Source organism: Orcinus orca, chromosome 1, assembly GCF_937001465.1.
Source record: "Orcinus orca chromosome 1, mOrcOrc1.1, whole genome shotgun sequence".
NCBI lineage: Eukaryota > Metazoa > Chordata > Mammalia > Artiodactyla > Delphinidae > Orcinus > Orcinus orca.
In genome coordinates, this window is record NC_064559.1 from 155,335,612 (window position 1) to 155,357,335 (window position 21,724).

General features: G+C 39.0%; 1 protein-coding gene across 23 annotated transcripts in view; it reads right to left on the bottom strand.

The window, feature by feature from the left end:
- The window catches only part of SGIP1 (SH3GL interacting endocytic adaptor 1), a 222,204-nt gene that overhangs the window by 42,786 nt on the left and 157,694 nt on the right, over nt 1-21,724 (bottom strand). For 9 of the 23 annotated variants that reach the window (XM_049698175.1, XM_049698214.1, XM_049698190.1 and 6 more), the window contains 3 exons: nt 17,022-17,149; nt 15,922-16,048; nt 11,000-11,065 (listed from right to left, as the gene is read on the bottom strand). In XM_049698175.1, the coding sequence (XP_049554132.1) occupies nt 11,000-11,065; nt 15,922-16,048; nt 17,022-17,149 (321 nt within the window). Of the gene's footprint in view, nt 1-10,007; nt 10,068-10,999; nt 11,066-15,921; nt 16,049-17,021; nt 17,150-21,724 lie in introns of all 23 variants that reach the window. The other 14 variants (XM_033407538.2, XM_049698232.1, XM_049698218.1 and 11 more) reach the window with 2 other exon arrangements.

Here is a 21,724-nt window from a genome sequence, read left to right on the forward strand (position 1 = left end):
ATAGTAGAGGCTCAGTAATTACTTGCTGACTGAATGAATACAGCCACAACAATATTTGTCCTTATAGCAATATTATCAAGGCCGTGTTCTACAAATTTGTTCATTGTTTTCCCTATCAGATACCTACTTATTGTAGAATTAGTAAACATGGTAAACCTTAGCATTTTAATCAATTTTGTGCACATACATATAAACATATGTAGACAGTCCTAATTCCTGCTAGAGAATATTAACTGCGAGCATGTCTAGACACATTGCCGCTACCATGAGGAGGAGTTTAGAAACTCTATAATGTCATAAGAAGCAACTAATTGCTCCTTTTGAACATGACTTATATAAGTTTACCGTGGGGATAGGCAGGGAACTTTAAAATTTATTGCAAGAGCTCCTATTTGATGGAAAAAGAAAAATGAAGTGCCCTATTAAAAGAAACAATTTTCTTTCTATTTATAAGCCAAGAAATACAAAATTTATTACTCAATTATTTGTAAGGTTTATACAAGTCATTACGTTTTTGTTTGATGTACTCAACAAATATTAAAGATTCCTTCAGTCTCAAATGATGGTCAGTTTTGAGTGTTCATGTCTGTGGGTCAGAAGGAAGAGATAGAAGCTTACAAGACAGATGAGAAGGACACACGCCCAAGAGAGGACGAAAGGCGTGGACAGGCAGCGGTCAGGGAAAAGAGGCAGGATGTCACCTCTACGCTAACTTGTATTTGCAATAATGGCCTTCTAGAAGCTGGTATCCTCCTTCTAGGCTTGGTGTCTGCAATTTTCCTATCTGTTACTTAGGTGAACGGTCATACTCAGAGTGCAGCCGGGTGAGCCGGTTAGGCGCTTTCCCCCGAACACGAGTGACCGAGAGACAACAGATGAGCAAAAGATCTAGGCACTTAATATATACCACAAAAACCTGTCCATTAAATATCCTGCATTCAAAATTAACCATTAATACTTGTGTGGCTATTTAAAGAAAAGATACAATGGAGCAAGTTCCAGGTTACAATGCATTCCTTTTCCCATATGGTTCCTGATACAGGCTTGCCCCAAGGCTAAACCCTTACCTCCCTGGATTCAGTCCTCACCTCTAAGCAAATAACTCCCACGTTTCCACAGTCTGTTTACTCCTGGACTCATACTATATAGATGGTGTGCAGGACTTCAAAGCTGAGACGTCTCCAAAGAAACTCATTTTTTCTGACCAAATCTAGTGCTCTTGGAGTCTCCTTTCTCCTGGTTTACAACAGTACCCTTCTCCCTGTGTCTCAGAATGGAAGTGTTCACTTATTTTCCACAACCTACTAGATGTCAGATGTTTCTACCTCAATGGTGTTTTCCAAAGCTCTCCGTGAAAACGGTACCGTCGGTTCTTTCCTACTTCTCCCGAACTGCTTCAGTAAATCCCCAAATTTCTCTGTGCCTCTAATCCTAAAAGTCAAAGATGATCCTACCAATTTCTTTCTCCAAAATTTCTCAAAGTTCCACCTTGCATAAAGATTGTAATCAAATTCCTTCTCTCAGTATTGAAAGCCTTTTGGAATATGATCTCTACTTACTTTTCAAGATCATTTCTTAAAACATTCCTAGCCTCTCCCAGTGTTTACTGAATATAATGTAGATATCATTCCTGGGTATGATGTGGATATCACTCACCCTAACGCCTTTGCTCAAGTCATTCTTCAAACTGGAACAATCTTAGGTGTCTGAAGTCCTCCTTGTACCTTACTGTCAGTCAGGTCAAAGTCCCTGTGTCTCTAAAAAGCTTTCCCAGATTCCTCCCAGTTAAAAAAAATCTATCCATTACTCATACATTTCCAGCGTGTTTTTAAAATTCTATTATGACATTCACTACAGTATGCCTTTTATAGAAAATCCTAACTCTTCTATTTCTTGTGAATTCCTACAAGGAAGAAGCCATATTGTTTTACCTCCATAACTCCTTCACAGGGGAGTGTGATAGCTCTCTGATAGCTAAGAGCAGCTCAGGGAATGCTTGTTAACCACTGAAAGAAGAAATACAAGAATGAATAGTCTTTAGTTTTTCTATTCTATTCATTACTAACCCTAGTTCCCTTTTCCTGATCTAGGGAACTATTTAACTTATGCTTCAGGTTTTGAAATTGTCTACACATAACAACTCTTCTTTGTGGGGCTTAAGGCTTTGTGCTGTTCTTATTTGTTCTTCATTTGGTAACCCCAATCAGATGAGAAACACTACGATTTAATCTACTTTTGCACCCAGACAAGTGTGACTGAAACTCAGGGTTCATTTCCTTTGTTGGGGAATAAAAGACTTCAATCTTGAGCAAAGCAAAGGTTGTCCAACATTTACATATTTTAAAATTATTGAATTATCTTCATTTTCTTTTGCATGAGGGACACATTCAGAAAGAACTGTGTATTTTGGACCATATTAGAAGAAAATACACCATTGGTGAGTCTGATGGGGATACAAAAGGAAGCTCCTGGCCTTAGTCACTACCAGAGACCCAAGAGGTCACTTTAGAGACCAGGAAAATACCAGAAATAAACAAATGCATCTTAGCTACAGAACCTTCTTGGCCCCTTCCCTTAATTCTCCTCATTCAGTTTGAATGAAAATTCAAAGTATGAAAAATAAAAACATTTCAGAGCTACGAGTAATAAAAAGACATGGAGGAATCTTAAATTCATATTATTAAGTGAAAGAAGCCAATCTGAAAAAGGCTACACCTTGAATAATTCCAACTATATGAGATTCTGGAGAAAGAAAAACTAGGGAACCAGTAAAAAGATCAGTGCTTGCCAGTGGTTGGGGGACTGGGAAAGAATGAATAACTAGAGCACAGAGGACTAGGGCAGTGAAAAAACTATGTAGGATATCATAATTACAGATACATGTCATTACACATTTGTCCAAACCAATAGAATATAAAACACCAAGAGTGAACCCTAATGTAAACTATGGACTTTAGGTGACTACCCTGTGTCAATGTAGGTTCATCAATTGTAACAAATGTCCCACTCGGATGAGGAAGGTTGTGCATGTGTGAGGGCAGGGGGTGAATGGGAAATCTCTGTACCTTCCTCTCAATTTTACTTTGAACCTAAAACTGCTCTAAAACATAAAGTCTATAAAAACCCAAAACCAAACCAAAAAGCCTTTCATATCATGTAGTATGTTAGTAAACCAAACACACACACACACACACACACACACACACACACACACACACACAAACTATCTTAACTTGATTTTCCTAATTATCCTACCAGGTGGGTATTATACCTTCCACTTTAATAATTACAAAACAGAAAACTCAGAGACATTAAATTCTCAAGATCACATAGTTATTGAGTGGCACAGAGAAGATCTGAATATTATAGTGGTTAGGAGCATTTATAACATAACACTAACTCCCTCTGAACCGATTTACCCACTGACTAGCTGTGTTATTTTGGGGGAGTAACCTGAATTCTCAGTGCCTCTGTTTACTCATCTGTAAAGTGTGAATAACGATAGTGCTCACTTCACACAGTTGCTGTGTAGATTACACGAGTTTGTGGCCAGGGAGTAATTAGCAGAAGATGAGAGCCATGGTAAGGGTTTATTGGTGATATTGCATCAGCAGTATTGGTATAAGCAGAAGTACTCTGGATATGCTGAATCCAAATAAAATCACCTTTTCACTAAAGGGTACCCTTTGCTTGGTGACTTGGGATAGAAACTGCCACCTACTCTTAAGCTTTCCCTCAAGTATTTAATTGGATAGAATTCTGATATGAATTCTGTACATTCACATCATCCCTAGCAACCCATTCATAATTTGGCCTGGACATCAGGGCTAAAACAGGGAGCACTTTGCTGACTATGATGTTAAGAAACACATATTAGGTCTTTGTCCCAGTTCCTGGCACAGAGCTCCTCAAACACTTGTCATTTCTTGAGTGAGAGGGTTAGTGGGGGCTTTGGGGTTATTCATAAAAAGTCTCTTTTAACCATACCTGAGTCCATACTAAGGAGGTGACTCTTGGAGGATGGGGGCTGGTTGGTTAAAGGGTTGAACTTTCTGTTCCATCTCCCAACCTCTGGAAGAGGAGAGAGCCTGGACATTGACTTAATCACCAGTAGTCAATGATTCACGCAACTGTGCCTACATAATGAGACTCCCATAAACCCCCTAAACAATGAGGTTTGGAGAGCGTCCGGGTTGGTGAGCACATCAAGGTACTGACGGCGGCACACCCAGAGAGGGCATGGGAGATCCGTGCCTCTACCCCCATACCTCCTCCTAGTCATTTCTTTCATTTGCCTGTGCCTGCGCTGTATCCTCTAGAATAAACGGGTGATAGAAAGTAAAGCTCTTTCCTGAGTTCTGTGAGCTGTGCTAGCAAGTTATCAAAACCCAGGAGGTGGCTGTGGAGAGCCCTCAATTTACAGGCAGTCAATGAGAAGTACAGGTGACTTGTGGGACTTGTGACTGGTGGGTAAAGCGGGGGGCAGCCTTGTGGGACTGAGCCGTGGGGTGTGCCTAACTCCAGGTAGTTACGTCAGAATTGTTCAGTGTGAAGGGAAACACCCCACATGTTTGGTGTCAGGAGTGAGTGGAATAAAGAGAGAGGCTTCTCTTTTACTGACTTTCTTGTCTATCTCCAGCATGACAGTCATACACAAAACATGGGAGCCAAGGAACCTGCCTCAAAGAACAGGAACAAGTGAAATATCAGCATGTTGGTCAATCCCAGAGATTTTCAGAACCAGGTCATTAAGTTCTTGTGAAGAGGTCGAGTGAATTCTGAAACCCTCAGCAGATCTGCCTGGTAGAACATTTTGCAGGTTCAGCTCCACTTGAATCTTCTTCACAGGTTTAGGCTATTTTAAAAACTGTGACCTTCAGTTATGAATAGAAAGGGCTTTACATTTTATATTGACAATGTACTTTACATAGAAAAATTCAGAATAGCTAGGAAGTGCGATTTTAATATTTTTAATGAAGACAGTCTTGTATCACTGCTTTTTATGTTTCTATATTTTTTCCCCAACTTAGTTGTATTTAACACTGTGACTTGCAGAGTTGGGTACTCGATAACTTTACTGCATTATTGATTGAAAAGGGCCTACAGTGGGGTAGGGGCAATTAGTGGACACTTCCCACTTGAAGAATATTGTGAATTTAGCAAAACAGCTGCTTCCCAAAAAATTGGTTATGCCTTTCAATTTTTCTTTCTTTAGTGACTCTCAGATGAATGAATTACTATCCTCCTGGTCGTATGTGAAAAATTTGACCTGTTTGCTTCTTCCAGGATGCTATTACTATTGTCAGGGCAAAGAAAGTTGAGTGGTCCATGACTATGATTATGTCTTACCAAGTTTTAAGCAGGGATATTTAATAACCTACTGAAGGAGGTCAGAAGTTAAAAATATCCAAGTGTTACTTTTTTCACATGGACTACATAATTCCAAAGAGGAAAATGTAGATCCCACTGTATAGAGACATACTTTTCTTCTGTGGGGTCTAACCAGGATAAAGAAGAAAACTTGAATGTAGGCTTGGCTAGTGGACTGAACGAGAGTGGGGTGGACATGAGACTAGAGGTTTCAACAAGGTCAAAGATAAGGTGTAGTCAGGGGACCAGGAAGCTGGAATGTTAGGAGAGTTGGAAAAACCTGCGAGCATCACCTATCTCAAGGGGCTGTTGCGAAGGCTGAATGAGATCATGGACGTGGAGCAGAGCATCAGCCTTGGTCTCCAGCTAGGAGCCTGGTTTCAATCCCTTCTCTGCCTCTTCTTGGCTGAGTGATCTTGCAAAAGTGACTTATGTTAGCTGAATCTGAATTGTCTCATCAGTGACTTGTGCAGATAAAATGAGATAGTAGATGAAATGTACCTTTTGCATAGTAAGAACTCAGGTGTTAGTTATTATTATTCATTACTTTTATTACCTCAGGTCCTCTTATTTATTTATTTTCACCCCCAATATGTTCCATTCTCCTTCCCTATTTTATTTTTTTTTCTGTAGAACTTAGGCTGTAAAATTTTACTTGTTTATCTTTTTACTTTTGATTCTCCACATTAAAATGTAAGCTCCATGATGACAGGGAATTTTTCCTGTTTTGTTCCCTACAGGGGAGTGCCTAGGACAGTGCTGGCACACAGTAGTACTCACTAAATATTTGTTGAATGAAAGAATCATTGTATAGGAGTATAGGAAGGGGGACACATGGTTAGTTCTGAGATAGCCAAAATGACACTTGTCAGTAGGGACCATTTCCAAGATGTGGCCAGAGGTGTGGGTTAATGAGTGGAGGGAAAGTTTATTGGAACTGAAGAAGTCAAGAGGCCCTGGAGCGAGGGTGTTGGGTGGATCATCCCCATCGAATCTATGACACAAAATGAAGCTAGGGAGTGAGGTGGAGAAGAGGGTGAAAAGGGGCTGCCAGCATCCCTAAGCCTGTAGATGAACGCAGAGGAATGCTCCGTAGTCAGTGGTGGACGGCCGTAAGTAAAAGGTAGAATGAGCAGATGGCTGCTTTACATTATGGGGAGTGGGAGTTGGAAGTAGCAATGGGGAGTTGGGAGAACTCGTAGTCCCATGACACAGGGCCCACAGAAGACTAAGGAACTTTCCGTGGAGAGAGCTAGAGGAGAAGAGATGGCCCCTGGAGAGAGCTGGGATGCAGTTAAGGAAACAGGTGGGCGAGTGTGGCAGAGAGCCTGGGAATGCAGAGAAGGGTGTTGCTAAGGACATGACAGTCCCACAGGTTGGTGGGAGTGAGACTAGTAAACAGGAGCACGGAGCTGTCTTGAGAGGAGAGTGCAAGTGGCTGTATGCACAGAGGAGAGGTGACACTCAAGAATGTATGGCTGTAGGTCGTCTTTTTTTCCATTACCAGATACAAGATGATTTTGTAGTTAAATAAGTTAAACAAAGAGAGAGACAGCACATTTCTGGAAACATCTTGATGTTCAAATGCTCTACAGAATTATTCAAATATCTAACAGTCACATCTTCTACTTGTTATGGAAATATCTTTCCCTTCCTTCCATCTCAGAAGAATACTTGATAGTTTCAGTTGGATATACTCCTGGATGAATGAATTTAAACAGTTACCACCTTTCGTAACCTTCACCATTTTTTTCCAGCTCAACTTAAATAGGTTAAAATTTCAGTGAATTTTTTAAAAATGAAATTGTTTATAAAAGTAAACCACTAAGACAAGCTTTGGAACTCTTCTGAGTTAGAACTATCATCTAATGCTTTTCTATCTCTCTTGTTAAGTTAAATTTAGAGGTGTGAAGCATCTCAAGCTATCTCCAAATAAGTTCATAAGGCAAAGTTCATTAGTGAATTGGTTGATTGGTCAGTGACTCAAACACTCACTGGGTAACCACAATGCCTAGAGCACTGTAAGAACAAAGCAATGGATAAGACAGGCTAAGGTTTTGAACATGATAGAAACACTATTTAGATGCCAACAAATAATAATTTCAAAGCTATTTGGAACAAGTGAATATTTTGAGCTGGGAATCTTTCTTCCTCTTCTGCATTCCCTGAATAAAGAATTGAAGATAAAGATAATTAACATTAATAATAACAAATGTGGGTAAAGCCAGAGTGCCCTAGACGAATATACTAAAAGTGCTACTCAATAAAACATGTTGAATGACAGTCTTTTGGGAGTTTAAAATTTGGGTAGGGGCACTGTTCTCAAGGCATTTTAACATGTCACTGTTTCTATGCCATTTTATCATCACAGCAGAAAATTTAAAAATCATTCCAGGTTGCACTAGCTAAAACTACCTGAGACGAATGTACATAAATGATGAAAACAAAGTTTTCCATTCTTAAAATGTAGCCATCCTTGTGTCATTTTTAGTTCCGGGGGTAAGGTGTCATTTTTAGTTTCTCTTAAGTCTTCTCTTGAAGTTCACTGTAACGTATTTTCATCTGCATGAGCATTTCTTGATGAGAAGACTAGGGACACATTTATGAAACAGCTGCTCCTATAGTCCCTTAAGAAGCCTTGCCTATACTTTCCAGCCTTGAGCAAAGTCCAAGATGAAGCTAACACAGAACTAGAGATTCCAATTAATTTCTATTCAACCTCTTTCTTGTATGACTTCTCTTGGCTTAAATTGAGATGCTTAAGGAACTTGGATCTTACTAATTAAAATGGCAATGTTACCAACTTTAGATACCCCAAAATCTACTAACAAATATTTTTTTTTCCTAAAAAGAAAAAAAGGGGCTCACATTGCTATTCCATATGTTTATTAATACTTATATTTGATTGATGATGTGGATTTTAAAAACAAACAAACCAAAAACCAAAAGTTCTCTTTAGATTGGTATCTTCAGAAAAAGTCTACCTCTCTCTGGTTAAAGAAATGCAACCCAAAACACAAGAAAACCAACCAACAGATACTCTAAAGCCAAAACAAACCACACCAACAAAAAATTATGAAATATATTTTTTGGAGCCCCAGATGTTACTTGAAGGTTGCCGGTAGCATATGGCTTAATTTCCTGGTTAAAGCAGAGTAAACTACAACTTCTAGTGTGGCCAGACTGAACCAGAGAAAGGGCCTTTATGTATGCAGGTATTGGCTATAAGTCAGGATCACCAACCTATTCAACTGTAGCTTCTGCTCTGAGATGTGCTGATCAGTAAAAAGACACCTGGACACTTTTTAATTCCATCTGATTCGAAGAGAAAGTTTAGCAGGTCATAAATTTGTGGATTTTGCATCTTGGTTATCACAAAATTAATGGCCTGAGGCAACGAAGTTTTCCGACATCATGTGGAAAATATGCATCTTGCCTTAAAGACTGCCTATCCACCTGTTCTCTGCCTGACCCAGGATAGACATCAAGTATTTGGGAAGCTTTAAATCATACAATATTTCCTGTTGCTACCCAAGCTACTCCAAGCTAAGGACTTCCATCTCTGGGACCATTTTGCAAGGAAAAGTCACTGTTAAGAGAAAAAAGCCACACCACAAAAACTACTTCAAAATCTGTATCAGTCATTCTGATTGTTTACAATTGTGCTAAAACACACACTTAAGTTAAGAAAGTTCTTTTTGTTGTCATGAAATATAAGATGTTTAATATTTAGGTTCAATTCTAGAGTAGAATATTTTTTGGCCAACTTTTTATCCCAAGATAAACTTAGCTATTTAAAATCATAGAAAGCAGAGTTTTAAGTGATATGTGTAAGATAGTCCATTAATTAAGTTGAACTACTTAATTTTTCCTATACAATAGTTTAAACAGGCCATTTTATCAAATGCCTGGCCTGTTAAAATGATTTAGAATTTAAATATAAAACAGAAGAATGCTAATCCTTAATACAGAATATAACAAATTATCCAACATTGAGGTTAGATACCTGACATTATATTTATGTATATTTTCTTTCATCTTCTAAAATGGCAAGTCCAGTGGTAGCTGTACATTTTACTAGTCATTCCAGTTGCAATTTCCATTTCAGAAGATGTAAATAGAACTTACTAAAATACTTTTTTTCTTTTCCTCACTTTTCTGACCTCCTATACAGCATTCCTTGTCATAAGAATATTTACACATTTACATTTTACAATAATGGATGTTGTATCTGAAATATTAATTATCCAAAGCAAAGTTAAATTCCAATTCCAACCAAAAATGTCCTTATATTTGTTGCATTGCATTTGCAAAAGAGTTAAGAAAGAGCCCTGGTTGACAGAGTTAAGTTCCTTGCCCAAAAAAGGTGTTTGTTTTTTTTCAATTTAACACAATTAAGTAACCAATATTAACTGCAAATTAGCTTTAATTTTTTAATATGAAAAAATCGAAGATCTCATACAAACCAAATTCATGGAATATTTTCTTTAGTATTTAATATTTTCGAAGTAGCCATAGCATTTTTATATAGAAAGTGAGACCAGGTCTTTTGAAGAGAATTGGGATTTAAAAATGTGAATGGGGAAAAGGCACGAGGGGAGGATAAATTAGAATCTGGTATGCTATGCACTACTTACCTTCAAAAGTCAAATAAAACTTTCCTCTGTCAAACCAAACGAGGGAAGGCTGTTCATTCTCTGCATGGCCAGGAGTTGAAGCGGGATGGGAAAGGTTAAGGAGAGGGAGAGAGAAGGACACAGTATGAGTTACAGAGCAGGTCATTCATCTCACTAGGGGGGAGGGCAGAGGCACTGCATGCCGTTAGCGTGCAGGAAAAAGGGAAGGCTGGCAATCTATTATTATTGTTATTTTGTTTTCAGTTCGGGAAACAGAAAGCAAAAGCAAAGCTATGGAGGCCTAAAGGGATGGGCACGTGTTGCTGGTAGCTTGGTACTCGGTGCTGGTGTGCATGGAGCAGAAGTCTTCCTGGCCATGCAGGGGCGTCAGCATATTTTAACTGCACGAGTTTGGCCAAACTGTCATTCAGCAATTGCTGTATTTATTTCATCTTCAATGTCATCCCCTTCTATGTTTTCAAAAAGATGAACTCGGAGTTATAGGTTATATAAAACTTAGCTGAGGTTTTCAATGACAACAGCATTGCATATCAACTGAAAGTTCATGGAAGATGTCATATTTCTTCCATCCCCTCCCCTGGAATCACCTTAGGCATCCAGACACAAAACACCCCTTACCTACGTACCAAAGAAAAAACAAGATTACTAACGGTGCTCTACTGTATTTTTAATTAAAAAGCCGTCACTGGACACATAATTCTGAGCAGTTAAATTATTCCTCCTTCTGTAAATTCACAAAGCAACAGCATCTCACCTTTTTGGAACCTTTTCACTGAGAAACTGTCATGCAACCTGCGGCTTTATAAAATGTTCACTCAAAAAACATTTCAGTGGCATGAGTTACACGATGAACAGTAAATAGATGGTGCATCTGATCGGCACTGGACACTCATGAGGCGAGGAGCATGTCCATGAAGTTGAGCATTCAGATGGCATAAGGGCTTGGATTTTTAAAGTCTAGATATCTAGAGATCACTCGGCTAGCACCATACCTGCAGGCGTTTCACAGCGCCTTTCAAACGAGGGCAGTTTGTCATAAAAAACATCATCTTCTGACACTATGAACCAAAGAAATATAAAGGAATGGAAAACAAAAACACAAATACAAATCTCAAATGAAATCAAGCAACACACTTTACTGATCGAAACACAGGAATGATTTTAATGGAAAAGGAAACAAAACCTAAGACACTGAGATTATGGAAAGGGTATAAAAAAGTGATGTGCTTATTTCATGATGAGCCTATGAGAAGAAATGGAAATCTAAAAAATGCCAGATGTTAGCATCTGTGAATTCACTGAAGTCAGCTCCATGGAAGAAATCACACCCCCACTGTTTCAGGGAGTTGTTAAAAGCACTATCATTAATAATTGACTCGTGCAGGTGTATTTCACTCAGACACAATTCTCAAGTGGCTGGACATATATCCATCAACAGAACCTCTGGACAGAGTGCTGACAGCTCAATGGGATCACCCAGCATGCACCTTCCTCCCCATGGGGAAAGAGGAAGCTTTTAATGAGACCATAAAAATGCAACAGTATGAATCTGAGGTCCCTGAATGAAGTATCCCATTTCAACTTCATCAATATCCAAATTCAATTTGCCTTGCACTGTACTTGGTAGTTATGGATTGTTAATTTTGAACAGCATTATTGTAATTCCATCTTTGGCTATGGTATCAGGCATGGCCATATGTCTTTGTAAACTGGTCACAACAGTTGCCCTGAATCCCAACCGTTCTGGATCTCTGTACACGGTCTCCCTCCTCACCAACAAACAAATGTAGACAATTGAAGTTTAATTCTATGTGATTTAGATCAATCAGTGCCACACGTCTGAAGGGTATTATTATAACTTTAATAGAAAATTGAATAAATTCTGTACAAAGACCGGTAAGGGAGAATCTTCCCTAGAACGCAGAGAAGTAAGATAAGGAAATGGATGAGGGTAGTAAAATTATTTCAAAAACTCTGCTTCTTGGAAAATATTCTACTAGCTTGCCTCCTTAGACTTAGTGAATAAGGCAGGGAAACTATTTCTTTGTCAATTCTTAAGGCTCTAGGATAGCACCTGTCAATCAGCTTTTAATATACATGTGGCTTCCTTGGTGGCTAGAATAAGCGAATGCAACTCCTATAATATCTGTAGGAGAGGAAAAAGAACTGGCCCTAAGAAGGATACCCCATAATATCTCCAGAAAATAGGACACAAAAAAGTTACATTGGCAGAAACTGAATGTAACAGTGCCTTTTCATACCTATTAGTGGGGAATGGTGGAGAATATTCCTTTCTTTTGAAGAACTAATTTTCTGTTTACAATCTCCTTAAAATGAGGAGCCTCCAATACTGTCATTTGTTCTTTGAGCTGAAGTTACAAAAGAATGGTTCGTAAGGGCTGAACAGGGTGGCTATCATTTTTTATTGTGGTTGTAGACATTGAGTGCTTAGAAGAAAACATACTAAATAAATCAGAGAACTTAAAAATGGGTGGTTGCATAGCTCTGTGCTTAATTTAAATAAGGGCAACACTCAAATCAAGTACAGAGAAAAATTTCCTTAAGAACTAACCATGGAAATTGCCTCAGATTGATCTGAGATAGGGAAGTCAGTACTGGAGACAGGTTTTTCAAAAAAAAAAAAAAAAAAAAAGACAGAAGGAAAAAAATACTAAACTGTGAGAATTTAAAATTGGGATCAAGAATATCCACCTCCAAAGGTCTTTCTTTTTGTCCAGAATAATTGATGTTAATATAGTTATATTTTTTAAAAAGCTTATCTAAGTCAGAATTGCCACCCAGCTTAGAGAGACAAAGACTTGGAGGAAATATTTTAAGTTTTAAATGCTATGACTAATATTCCTGTACTGAATACAAATCACTTTTGCTCAAAGATCTACACCAAAGGAAGCATCAAAGTCCACCTGATGCCCGTAAATGATTACCTTTCATTCATTACAGATTCCTGGGATGTTAAAGATGTAATTTAAAAATGCATGATTAACAGTGAAGGAATATAATTCATAGTGAATTTAACAATGAAGAAAAATTGTCTTCAGGGTGGTCTTTTTGCATTGGGGTACCAAAGGAAGGTTTTGCAAACATCGAAAAAAATGACTATCACCTATAGAAATAAGAAACAAATAATAAATTGGATAGATACAATTAGAGATAACTCCCTGTTTATCTCTATCTCTAAATGTCTAGGAATTTGTTTCTGACAATAGAATAACTTTAAACACTTTCTTTACTCACATAATATTAATAGGATTCTTCCCCCCAAATCAAATAGTGAAGGTCCTGTGAGCTTTGTTCAGTAAAAAAGGAGTTTATTGTATTTCATTGATTCTACTATGTGTACTTTTTAACCTCTCTGGAAATGGGATGGGTCTTAAAATCAATATGATAAGGAAGTATTGCACCTTACCTCAACTGGCAGCTTTCTCCGTCCTTTCTCAGTCATATAGAAAATAATAGTGCATCTTCTGATTGAAGGTAACTAAAATTCAGTGACATATAGTTGCAAAGGGACTCTTCATTATTTGAATGTGACAATGCACAGAAAGTCCTGTTTTCCATTTGGCATCAGATTTACTACTTTATAACCACAGGTCTCATGAAAAAGATTTTACGCCTGAAGTCTGGCAGGAGCAAATTCTTACTTGAATTGTTGTGTAGAAAGACCAGACATGCTCTTAAAAATTTAATCCTTGAATTATATTAAACTTTGCAATAACAAGTACAAATAATAAGTACCCAGTTTCTGCCACACATGTCCCAATTTTGGCACAAGTGTCACAGGAAATGTCAGAAAAGTATCTTGGTGGAGGGAGGGAAATATTGAGCCATCGATGTCAGGAATTTGCTGCTGAAATTCTATCTCCCCCAAGCCATCTGATTACATTAAGTTGATGTTCCAAGGCAGTCATGAACAGTCAGCACCTTAGTGCTGAACAGCCAAAGCACATCCTCTCCAAAAAGAGATAAACAACGCTACACAAGGTGCTGCTGGGCGGTCGTTGACAATGTATTTACTTCAGAGAGAAACGGCTGTCAGGTGACCCACAGCAGCAGGAAATAAAGAACAAGAGAGTGAGGAAGATGAAAACCAAACAAAAATAACAGACCCAAACAGATAAAATCAGAATGCTCCTCAGCAATGAAGCAATGTGACCAGCCTCTAAGGTGGCTTTTTTCTCTTTTTAGCCCCTCTGTGGTTCATCTTAAAAGAATGCATACTAGCTGTGTTAAGAATCAGAGTCACTGGCCAGGATTTGAGATTTCTGCAGCAGGGAGCATGAGAACACATGGTACAAAACGTGGCCACAGGTCAAATGCTCTGTGTGTGCAATTTTCTCTATGAATCTCAATGAGTTGAAGGAATAGGTTAGATGGTCATCTGAGGTCACTTGAGGTCTGCTTTCTGAGTGACAGTTTATTATCCTTACTTTCCTCTCTTGACCACCAGGAAAATCACAGAGAGTGAGTGGAACAAATGACCTTGAGGAAAAAACAACAGAAAAACAACAAAGCAGGAGTGGGGGAAATGGTTGTAGCAATCAAGAGTATTAAAGAGTTCAAAAATAAGGTCAGAAGTTACAGAAAAGACAAAACAAAACAGCGACAACAACAAAACCCAGAGAGAAACTAGCTAATAGGCATCTAAAATTAGGGAGCCCTGAATTGCCCCAGCTGATGATGCAGGTAAAGAATAGACATGGTTATATAAATGGTGTTAAATATCTGTCTGTTATCGAATCATATGAAATGGGATAACTGGCTATATTTTCACCAAATTTGAAGCATTCTTTGGGGCTGATCTGATTAAAAAGGTAGAGCACGTGATATGGTCGAAATTCTCTTTGGGGGCCTAAGAGGCACACCTTAACTTATTTCCCTGGGAAAAGAGGGATTTCTTCTCCAGAAGAGCTTCAGGCTTTGATCAAATTACTCCTCCCATGGGCAACTCTGTAGTGTGCTCTTTTTTGGCAAGTAGCAGCAGGAATTTATTTAGCTGTGGTTAATGATTCTCCCAAGCAATGCAGCATGAGCCAGCTGGTTTATAATATGGGAGACTTGGAGGGCATTCAGACAATAAAGGAAGACAATGGGAAAAAATGGAATGGGAAAGCCCAGGTCAGAGATACCATGCAAACATGAGAGAGGCAGCAGGAGCTATGGAAGGTGGGTAAAGAGGTGTAGACAGAGACCGGCCTTGGGAAGAGGGAAGATACTCCAGGCAAAAAGAGGCATTTAAACCTGGGAAAACCATCCAGCTGAGCAGCCATTCTCAACTCTTCACTTTCATCACACCATAAGGAAAGAGGCACAAAGGCATTTACTGAAAATGCCAGCAATGACTTATTTCTTGGGGAAAATTGACCGCACATCACTGAAAAGCACTACAAAAAATGTCGAAAAGTTTTCTCACGTCCCACAGTGCCCATGTTTATACCATCTGTCAACATAAGGAGAACCAAAGTGATGAAGAAATGAAAGCTTCAAGAAAATAAAAGTTCTAAATTTTGTGATTTCTGATGCGTTACCCGGTTGGAATTTAAAAAAACATTCCCCCCTCAATGGAGACGATTTTCATTATAAGAAATAATATCTAAATTATAGGATCTTATTTGACGATTTCTTCTTTACTTTTATGAATAGCTCTGCATGGAAATAGCATAAGAGAATTCCTGTAAAACACAGGTGTTCACATTCTTTTATTTGCTTATTTGCTTACTTAAAGCACTTTGCCTTCTTTGCTGAGAAGGTGCTTTTAAAAGAAGAGTCAGATGATAGTAGCAAAACACACAGCAAAACAACTTTGATCAGAAACATTGGGTGTTAGGGTTTTCAGATCATAAATAATAGCCAGTCAAAACCACAAACAGATTAGAAGAGAGGAGATAATTTTTACCAACTGTCGGGGTGGTGGCTGCACTCAAGGAATTGGTGGACGATATTGAAGAAGTACTTTCAGCTCGGGCTAGGGGTGCTATCGGAGGAGGGCTGGAAGAATGGATGGGAGGGCTGAAAGGTCGGGGCTGCAGGGAGAAGAAAAGAAATGGAAAGTTAGATTCACAGGTCTGTCCTCCATATTTTTAGGGTCTCCCGGCCCCAGATATGACAACTCAGGTTCTTAAAAGAGAACAGGTGGCACCATTTTACACTGAAGTTGATTATATCTGTACAGGAGCTTGTGGATGGAGCTAGAGGAACCATCAACCGTAATGCGCTGCACTCAACAGGAACATCACATTTAGAGAAGCTGAGGTCTGGGGTGTGGTCAGTGATGTTTCAGGAGGATGGCCTCTTATGCCCCCAGGAGCTAAGCAAGTAACATAATGTGAGAGCTTATACCCACTGAAAGATATTTGAATACAGAATACTGTACTGTGCTAGCTAAACTAGGTATCAGGGACATCACCAGTCTGTGACTCCTGTGTGCAGATACCAAAGAAATTTACCTCTGCCAGAAGTCTCTTAATTGTTCACACAGAATGTTTCCCACCCCTCAGCCTTAAAACATGATGCAAGAAATGTCAGAAAAAACTCATTGGGTCATACCACCGTCCTTTATATTCACATAGTGTGCCTACCACCAGTAACTTCTCTGTAGTCTGGGGACAGAAATCAGGACTTGCCCTCCCTTGGACTCTTCCAAAATCAGATAAATATGGTGAAAGGAAACACCTCCCATTCTAAAGGATTTAGCACAATTGAGCATTATTATCTTAATTTTCATCAAACCCACTGTAGAAGAACTAAGGGCCCCAGGATCCTATTCCTACTATTTTCGACCTTGGCGTGAAAGATATTAGAGATTTGAGGGCAACTGAAACGTACACTCTGACTGCAGTGACTGTCTTTCAGATGTCACCTGTCAGGGCCATTTGTACAAGCACTGTAAGTAAGACTTAGACCTGAAGTTGAGATGACCCGCATTCAGGCACTTGGACTCCTGTTTGTCATTCCCACTGGATGTTTCTGAGCAGGCCAGGGCAGAAGGGAACATACCACATCTCCGACTCCAGGCTTCCCTGGAGGTAGCTTTGGCCGAGACGGAGGCCGGGGAGGAGGTGGAGGTGGGGTCGTGGTGCTGCAAAGAACCAAGGGGGTGGCTGGCCGAGCAGGGGATGATGCACCTGAAAAACAAGCTGGTGTTAAAAATGACTAGGAACGCAGGTGGCCAAAAGTGCTGTCATCACTGGATCCCGCCTTCCCCATTCCCCAACACAGTGTCAATCACAGCCATTTTTTTCACCTCAGCAGTTAGTACAGTCAACTCTGTAGCACATGGGGTTTGGGTTTGTTTTTTTTTTTCAATAAAGAAAAAAAATCACTAGGTTGATGGCAGAAGCTGAAGCTCATTGCCTTTTGTTGTCATGTGACACCCAGTGAAAGGTAAATCCTTTTATTACTCCCTGTGACAGAAAACATATTCTTAAGACTCTTTTGGCTGGGCGGGCGGGTATCCTTCATTTTGGCCATGGTACACACCGAACTTACGGTACATTCTCTTGATTTGTGCATATTCAAAATTTATTTATGTCCCAGATGAAAATGGAGGTTAGAACTTGAAAAAAAAAGATTTTTCATATTATATGTATATATACATATATATAAATATGTGTGTATATGTATATATATATAAATATTTATGTATATAAAACACAGAAGAGAAGTATCCTTCTTACTGTGCTTCAAGATATGAGTGCTAACTTTGTAAATGTAAGCAAACACTTGATGGTAAACAAAGGACAAAATGTAAGAAAGTAAATTAGATGGTACGTGCATACTTTGTGTGTAGAATCTTAACAGAAACACATTGAATTTAGAGGATTTTATTTTTCAAAGGTGGCTAGGTAGGAATCTGTCTGTGTAGAGGTTGCCTGCGATGATTTTTGTGATGATTTTTAAAAGAGCCCTTGGATTTACTTTTCTGGCTGTCAATGACAAGCATGTGAAACACAGAGGACACACAGAGGTTGGCATGCACGCTGATGAGCACACCAGAGAGGTCTCTAGACTCAGGGTTCTGCCTGTCTTCAGTCATCTGTCCGGGATACACGGGTAAACTACTTGGCTAACAACCTTAAGAAAGTCAAATCAATATTCCAAACTGTTCTTGTTCAGTCAGAGAACTTCCAACTACTCCTGAGGTCTTTTTCACTTTGATTAGAAGCACAGGTATCAAATCACTCCAAGAAAAGTCTAAGAAATTGTGCCCCAGGAAAATATCTCTCCCCACCTAGCCTCCCCTCCAACATGTCACAAAACTCTGTTCTCTGGAGAATCCTAGACCAGCACCTCCATGTCCAGTTTTCAGATTCTCAAGGAGCTTTGGAGTTGAGCAGCAAAACCCATCACCTCAGCATCTGCTCCCATCTTAGGCATGTCCTGGAGGTGAAAATCTTGCTCCTTTGTTTAAACAATTTGAAATGTTGAGTGCATTGTGTTTCTCTGTGTTGCTTATTCTAAGTGTAGTTTCATCGGTGCGAAACCCTAATAATTATTACCACCTATCCCTACCGATACCTCCTCTCCACCACTACCAACTTTTTATTGTATACTCACTTTTTATTTTATTGGGTCAGCATCTATGTTAGGCATTTTACATGCATTATCTTATTTTATCCCCACAATAAGCTTTGGAGGAAGGTACTTCTACTATCTCAGTGGAAAGTAAAGCTCAGAGATATTCAGTAACTTGCTCAAGGTCACGTAGCTCAAATGGTCTATGTAACTACAAAGCCTGAGCTTTTAAATGCAGTGTCTTGTAGCTTTAGGTGGACCTTAGCCCCATATTTTGCACAAAGGTCTTCTTTTCGCATGGATAGACTGTATACTTTTCTCTCAATATAAATATTCTTAGTCTCTGGCTAATCTTCTCTGAATAAAAGAATAGGGTATATTTTGACAGGTCCCACTACAAAGTTTTCTTTATACCCAGGATGTTTTCAGAAAACAGAAGTGACAGCAAAGAGATGGGAAATAAATCTTTACACAGCAAAGTCTTTGTCAGGAAGTTTTATGGAGCTTTTTTGAGGGTTCTACTTTGCTGGAAAACCATGCTATAGGAGTGGGTCAAAATGTCTATCCATGGGTCTATTTCCAAGAAATAGTCTTCTGAGTCAATCTCGGGAAAAGGTCAGCTGTGGGATCTTGACTTCTCTGAGCCTCAGCTTCCTGTTTTAAAAAAATAAGACATGTTTCTACTTTGCAAAGGGGTTGTCACAATTGGAATGGACAATGCTTATTAAAGTATTTACTAAACTATAAAATACTACACAAATGGAAGGCAGTTGATGATGGTAAAGATTGTTTTTTGATACAGGTATGACGAGAAGCAAGGAAAAAAGTGGCTAGTTAACTGGTTTCCTTTTCCTTTTGTGGCACGTTTTCTTTACTGTTTTACTCACTTTTTCTTTACTGAATTGATTTCATTGATTCGTTGTGCAGCTAGAAGATACTAAGGGAGTGTTTAAGAAGCAAAACCTCCTTGACAGAACCCACACATTCAGCAGAGAGTAGTCAGGGCCTAAGGAGTATTTCACAACTGTACTAACGTTTCACACGATTTTGTGAGATTACACAATTATTTTGTATTGCAAGAATATAGAGGGTTATTATTTGTACATCTCTATCCTCATTCTTCTACCTTCAATTATACTTTCATTTTCCCTTCAAGCAGTGTTTATTCCCAAGAACAATGCTGGAAAATAATTGGACAACATCGTTTAACTTTAAAAATCACATGTACATCATTTGAGTTTTGTGAGTTCAGAAAAGTTGGCAACCATTGACATGCTCTCAATCCATCTGCTGCTCTCAACCTGGAGTTCGATCATAGCTTTGGTATGAGAACCACATAAGGATGACTTCAACTTTCATCTCTCTTTTTGTGTGTGTGCTTGTGGGTGGGGGAGGGGAGTGGGGGGGAGAAGTGGTAAATCGAATCCAAGAGACCTGAGGTCAGACAGATACTGGCTTTGCTATTTATTGTTTTGTAACGGTGGCAAGTGCTATCTTTCAGCATCCGTTTCCTTATCTGTAAAATGAGGCTAATACATCACAATGTTGTGGAGGAGAATCAAATGAATTAAAATATATGCACTTCGAAATATGTGAAGAATCAGTCTTTCCCAACTTGTGTTCCTTAGGACACAATTATACCATTGCTTTGAGGAAAGTATTAAACATATGTGGGAATGGTTTCACACTGCATTTCTTTTTTGGTGACCAGCACATTAAAAGCCCTAAAACAATACTGTCCAACAGAGCTTTCTGCAATGATGAAAATGTTCTGGAACAAGTGCTGTCCAATAAGATAGGCGCTAGCCACATGTGACCACTGAGCACTGAATTGTGCCTACTGCATCTAAATAACTGATTTTTAATTGTAATTAATTGCCATTAAGATTAAAATAGCCCCACGTGCCTAGTGGCTTCCATATTGGACATGTAGTTAGGAAATATATTTGTTTAATTCAACCCCAGGTAGCTCAAAGTTATTTGCTTATGGGGGGTTGTATGTGTGTGTCTGTTTGTGTTTAACATGCTTTACTATTGCTTTAGTTTCCCCAGTTGGGAAACGTTGCACTGAACGTTCTATCTTTACGGACACCTCTCTTTCCCTGGCCTCCAAACTTGCTGCAGGCCCAGAAAACACTTTCCCCATTCCATCCCCTGGGCACACACAGCCCACATAGGAGAAGAGATAGGCTTTGCCAAGAATCAGTGTCTGCATTCCAATAAAGCAATGTGTTGGCCAAACTATGTATTTTGAACTTTTGCCATAAGGAAATTAAAGTTCTTGGAGCAAATTCTTAACTTCCAACTTTTTCAATAGCAGGTAACTCTTCTGATTCACGAGGCCTGAGTACTGTCTAAACTTGGTCATTGGCAGTCATCTCAGTGTGAATGAAATTTTTAAAGTAGGCATAACGGTATCTAATTAAATATAGTTTGAGGTATACAAGATGAGTTATTCCCATCAGGTTAAGTTTTAAGAAGCAAGTAGTGATAAGCACTACGAATCTTTAAAACATGAGACCGTATCCTATTCTTTTAATCCTAAATTTACATTTCTTCCAGTCTGTGTATATTTCATCAATAAAAGATTTACAAGCAAATAAACTGGGACTTAATTAAGGAGATAATGGTGCACAGTTTTATTTATTCATGAGCTTCATTGGCCCAGTTCGGTCTTCTATTTAGAAATTCAATCCTTTAATACCAGCAAAGTATAGTTTTTTTCCAGCACAGTTACTAAGAATTGATAGTCTTTACTGGTAACATTTTCAAGTAATTTTAAATAAGAATATGGAAACTAAAACAACAAAACTCCCAAGGATTCTAGAAAGAAAGCTAGAGCTTCTCTTGTCACTCTTTAGCTCAGTGGTCAATTCAACCAAACAAGCATCTCCCAGAGCCTTGTGGAAGGTGTTGGAGGAGCTGGGTGAGTAACAAAGCCCCCCTCCCCCAACCAAAGGAGTTTACTTTGAGGAGAGCATAGTGGCCGGGCCACTGGAGAGAAGGCATTATTCCTTGAAAAGTTCTTTCGGAAGACTCAGAGCCTGGCCCAGGAAAGAGAGTCCCATCCAAGGCAATGGAAACATGCCCCTCTTTGACAGAGGACAACTAGCTTCTTTGGGGTTGAGGTCTGAACTGAAGGTTTTACCTAGGGGCCCTTTATTATCTTTACAGTTAAGTAAGAA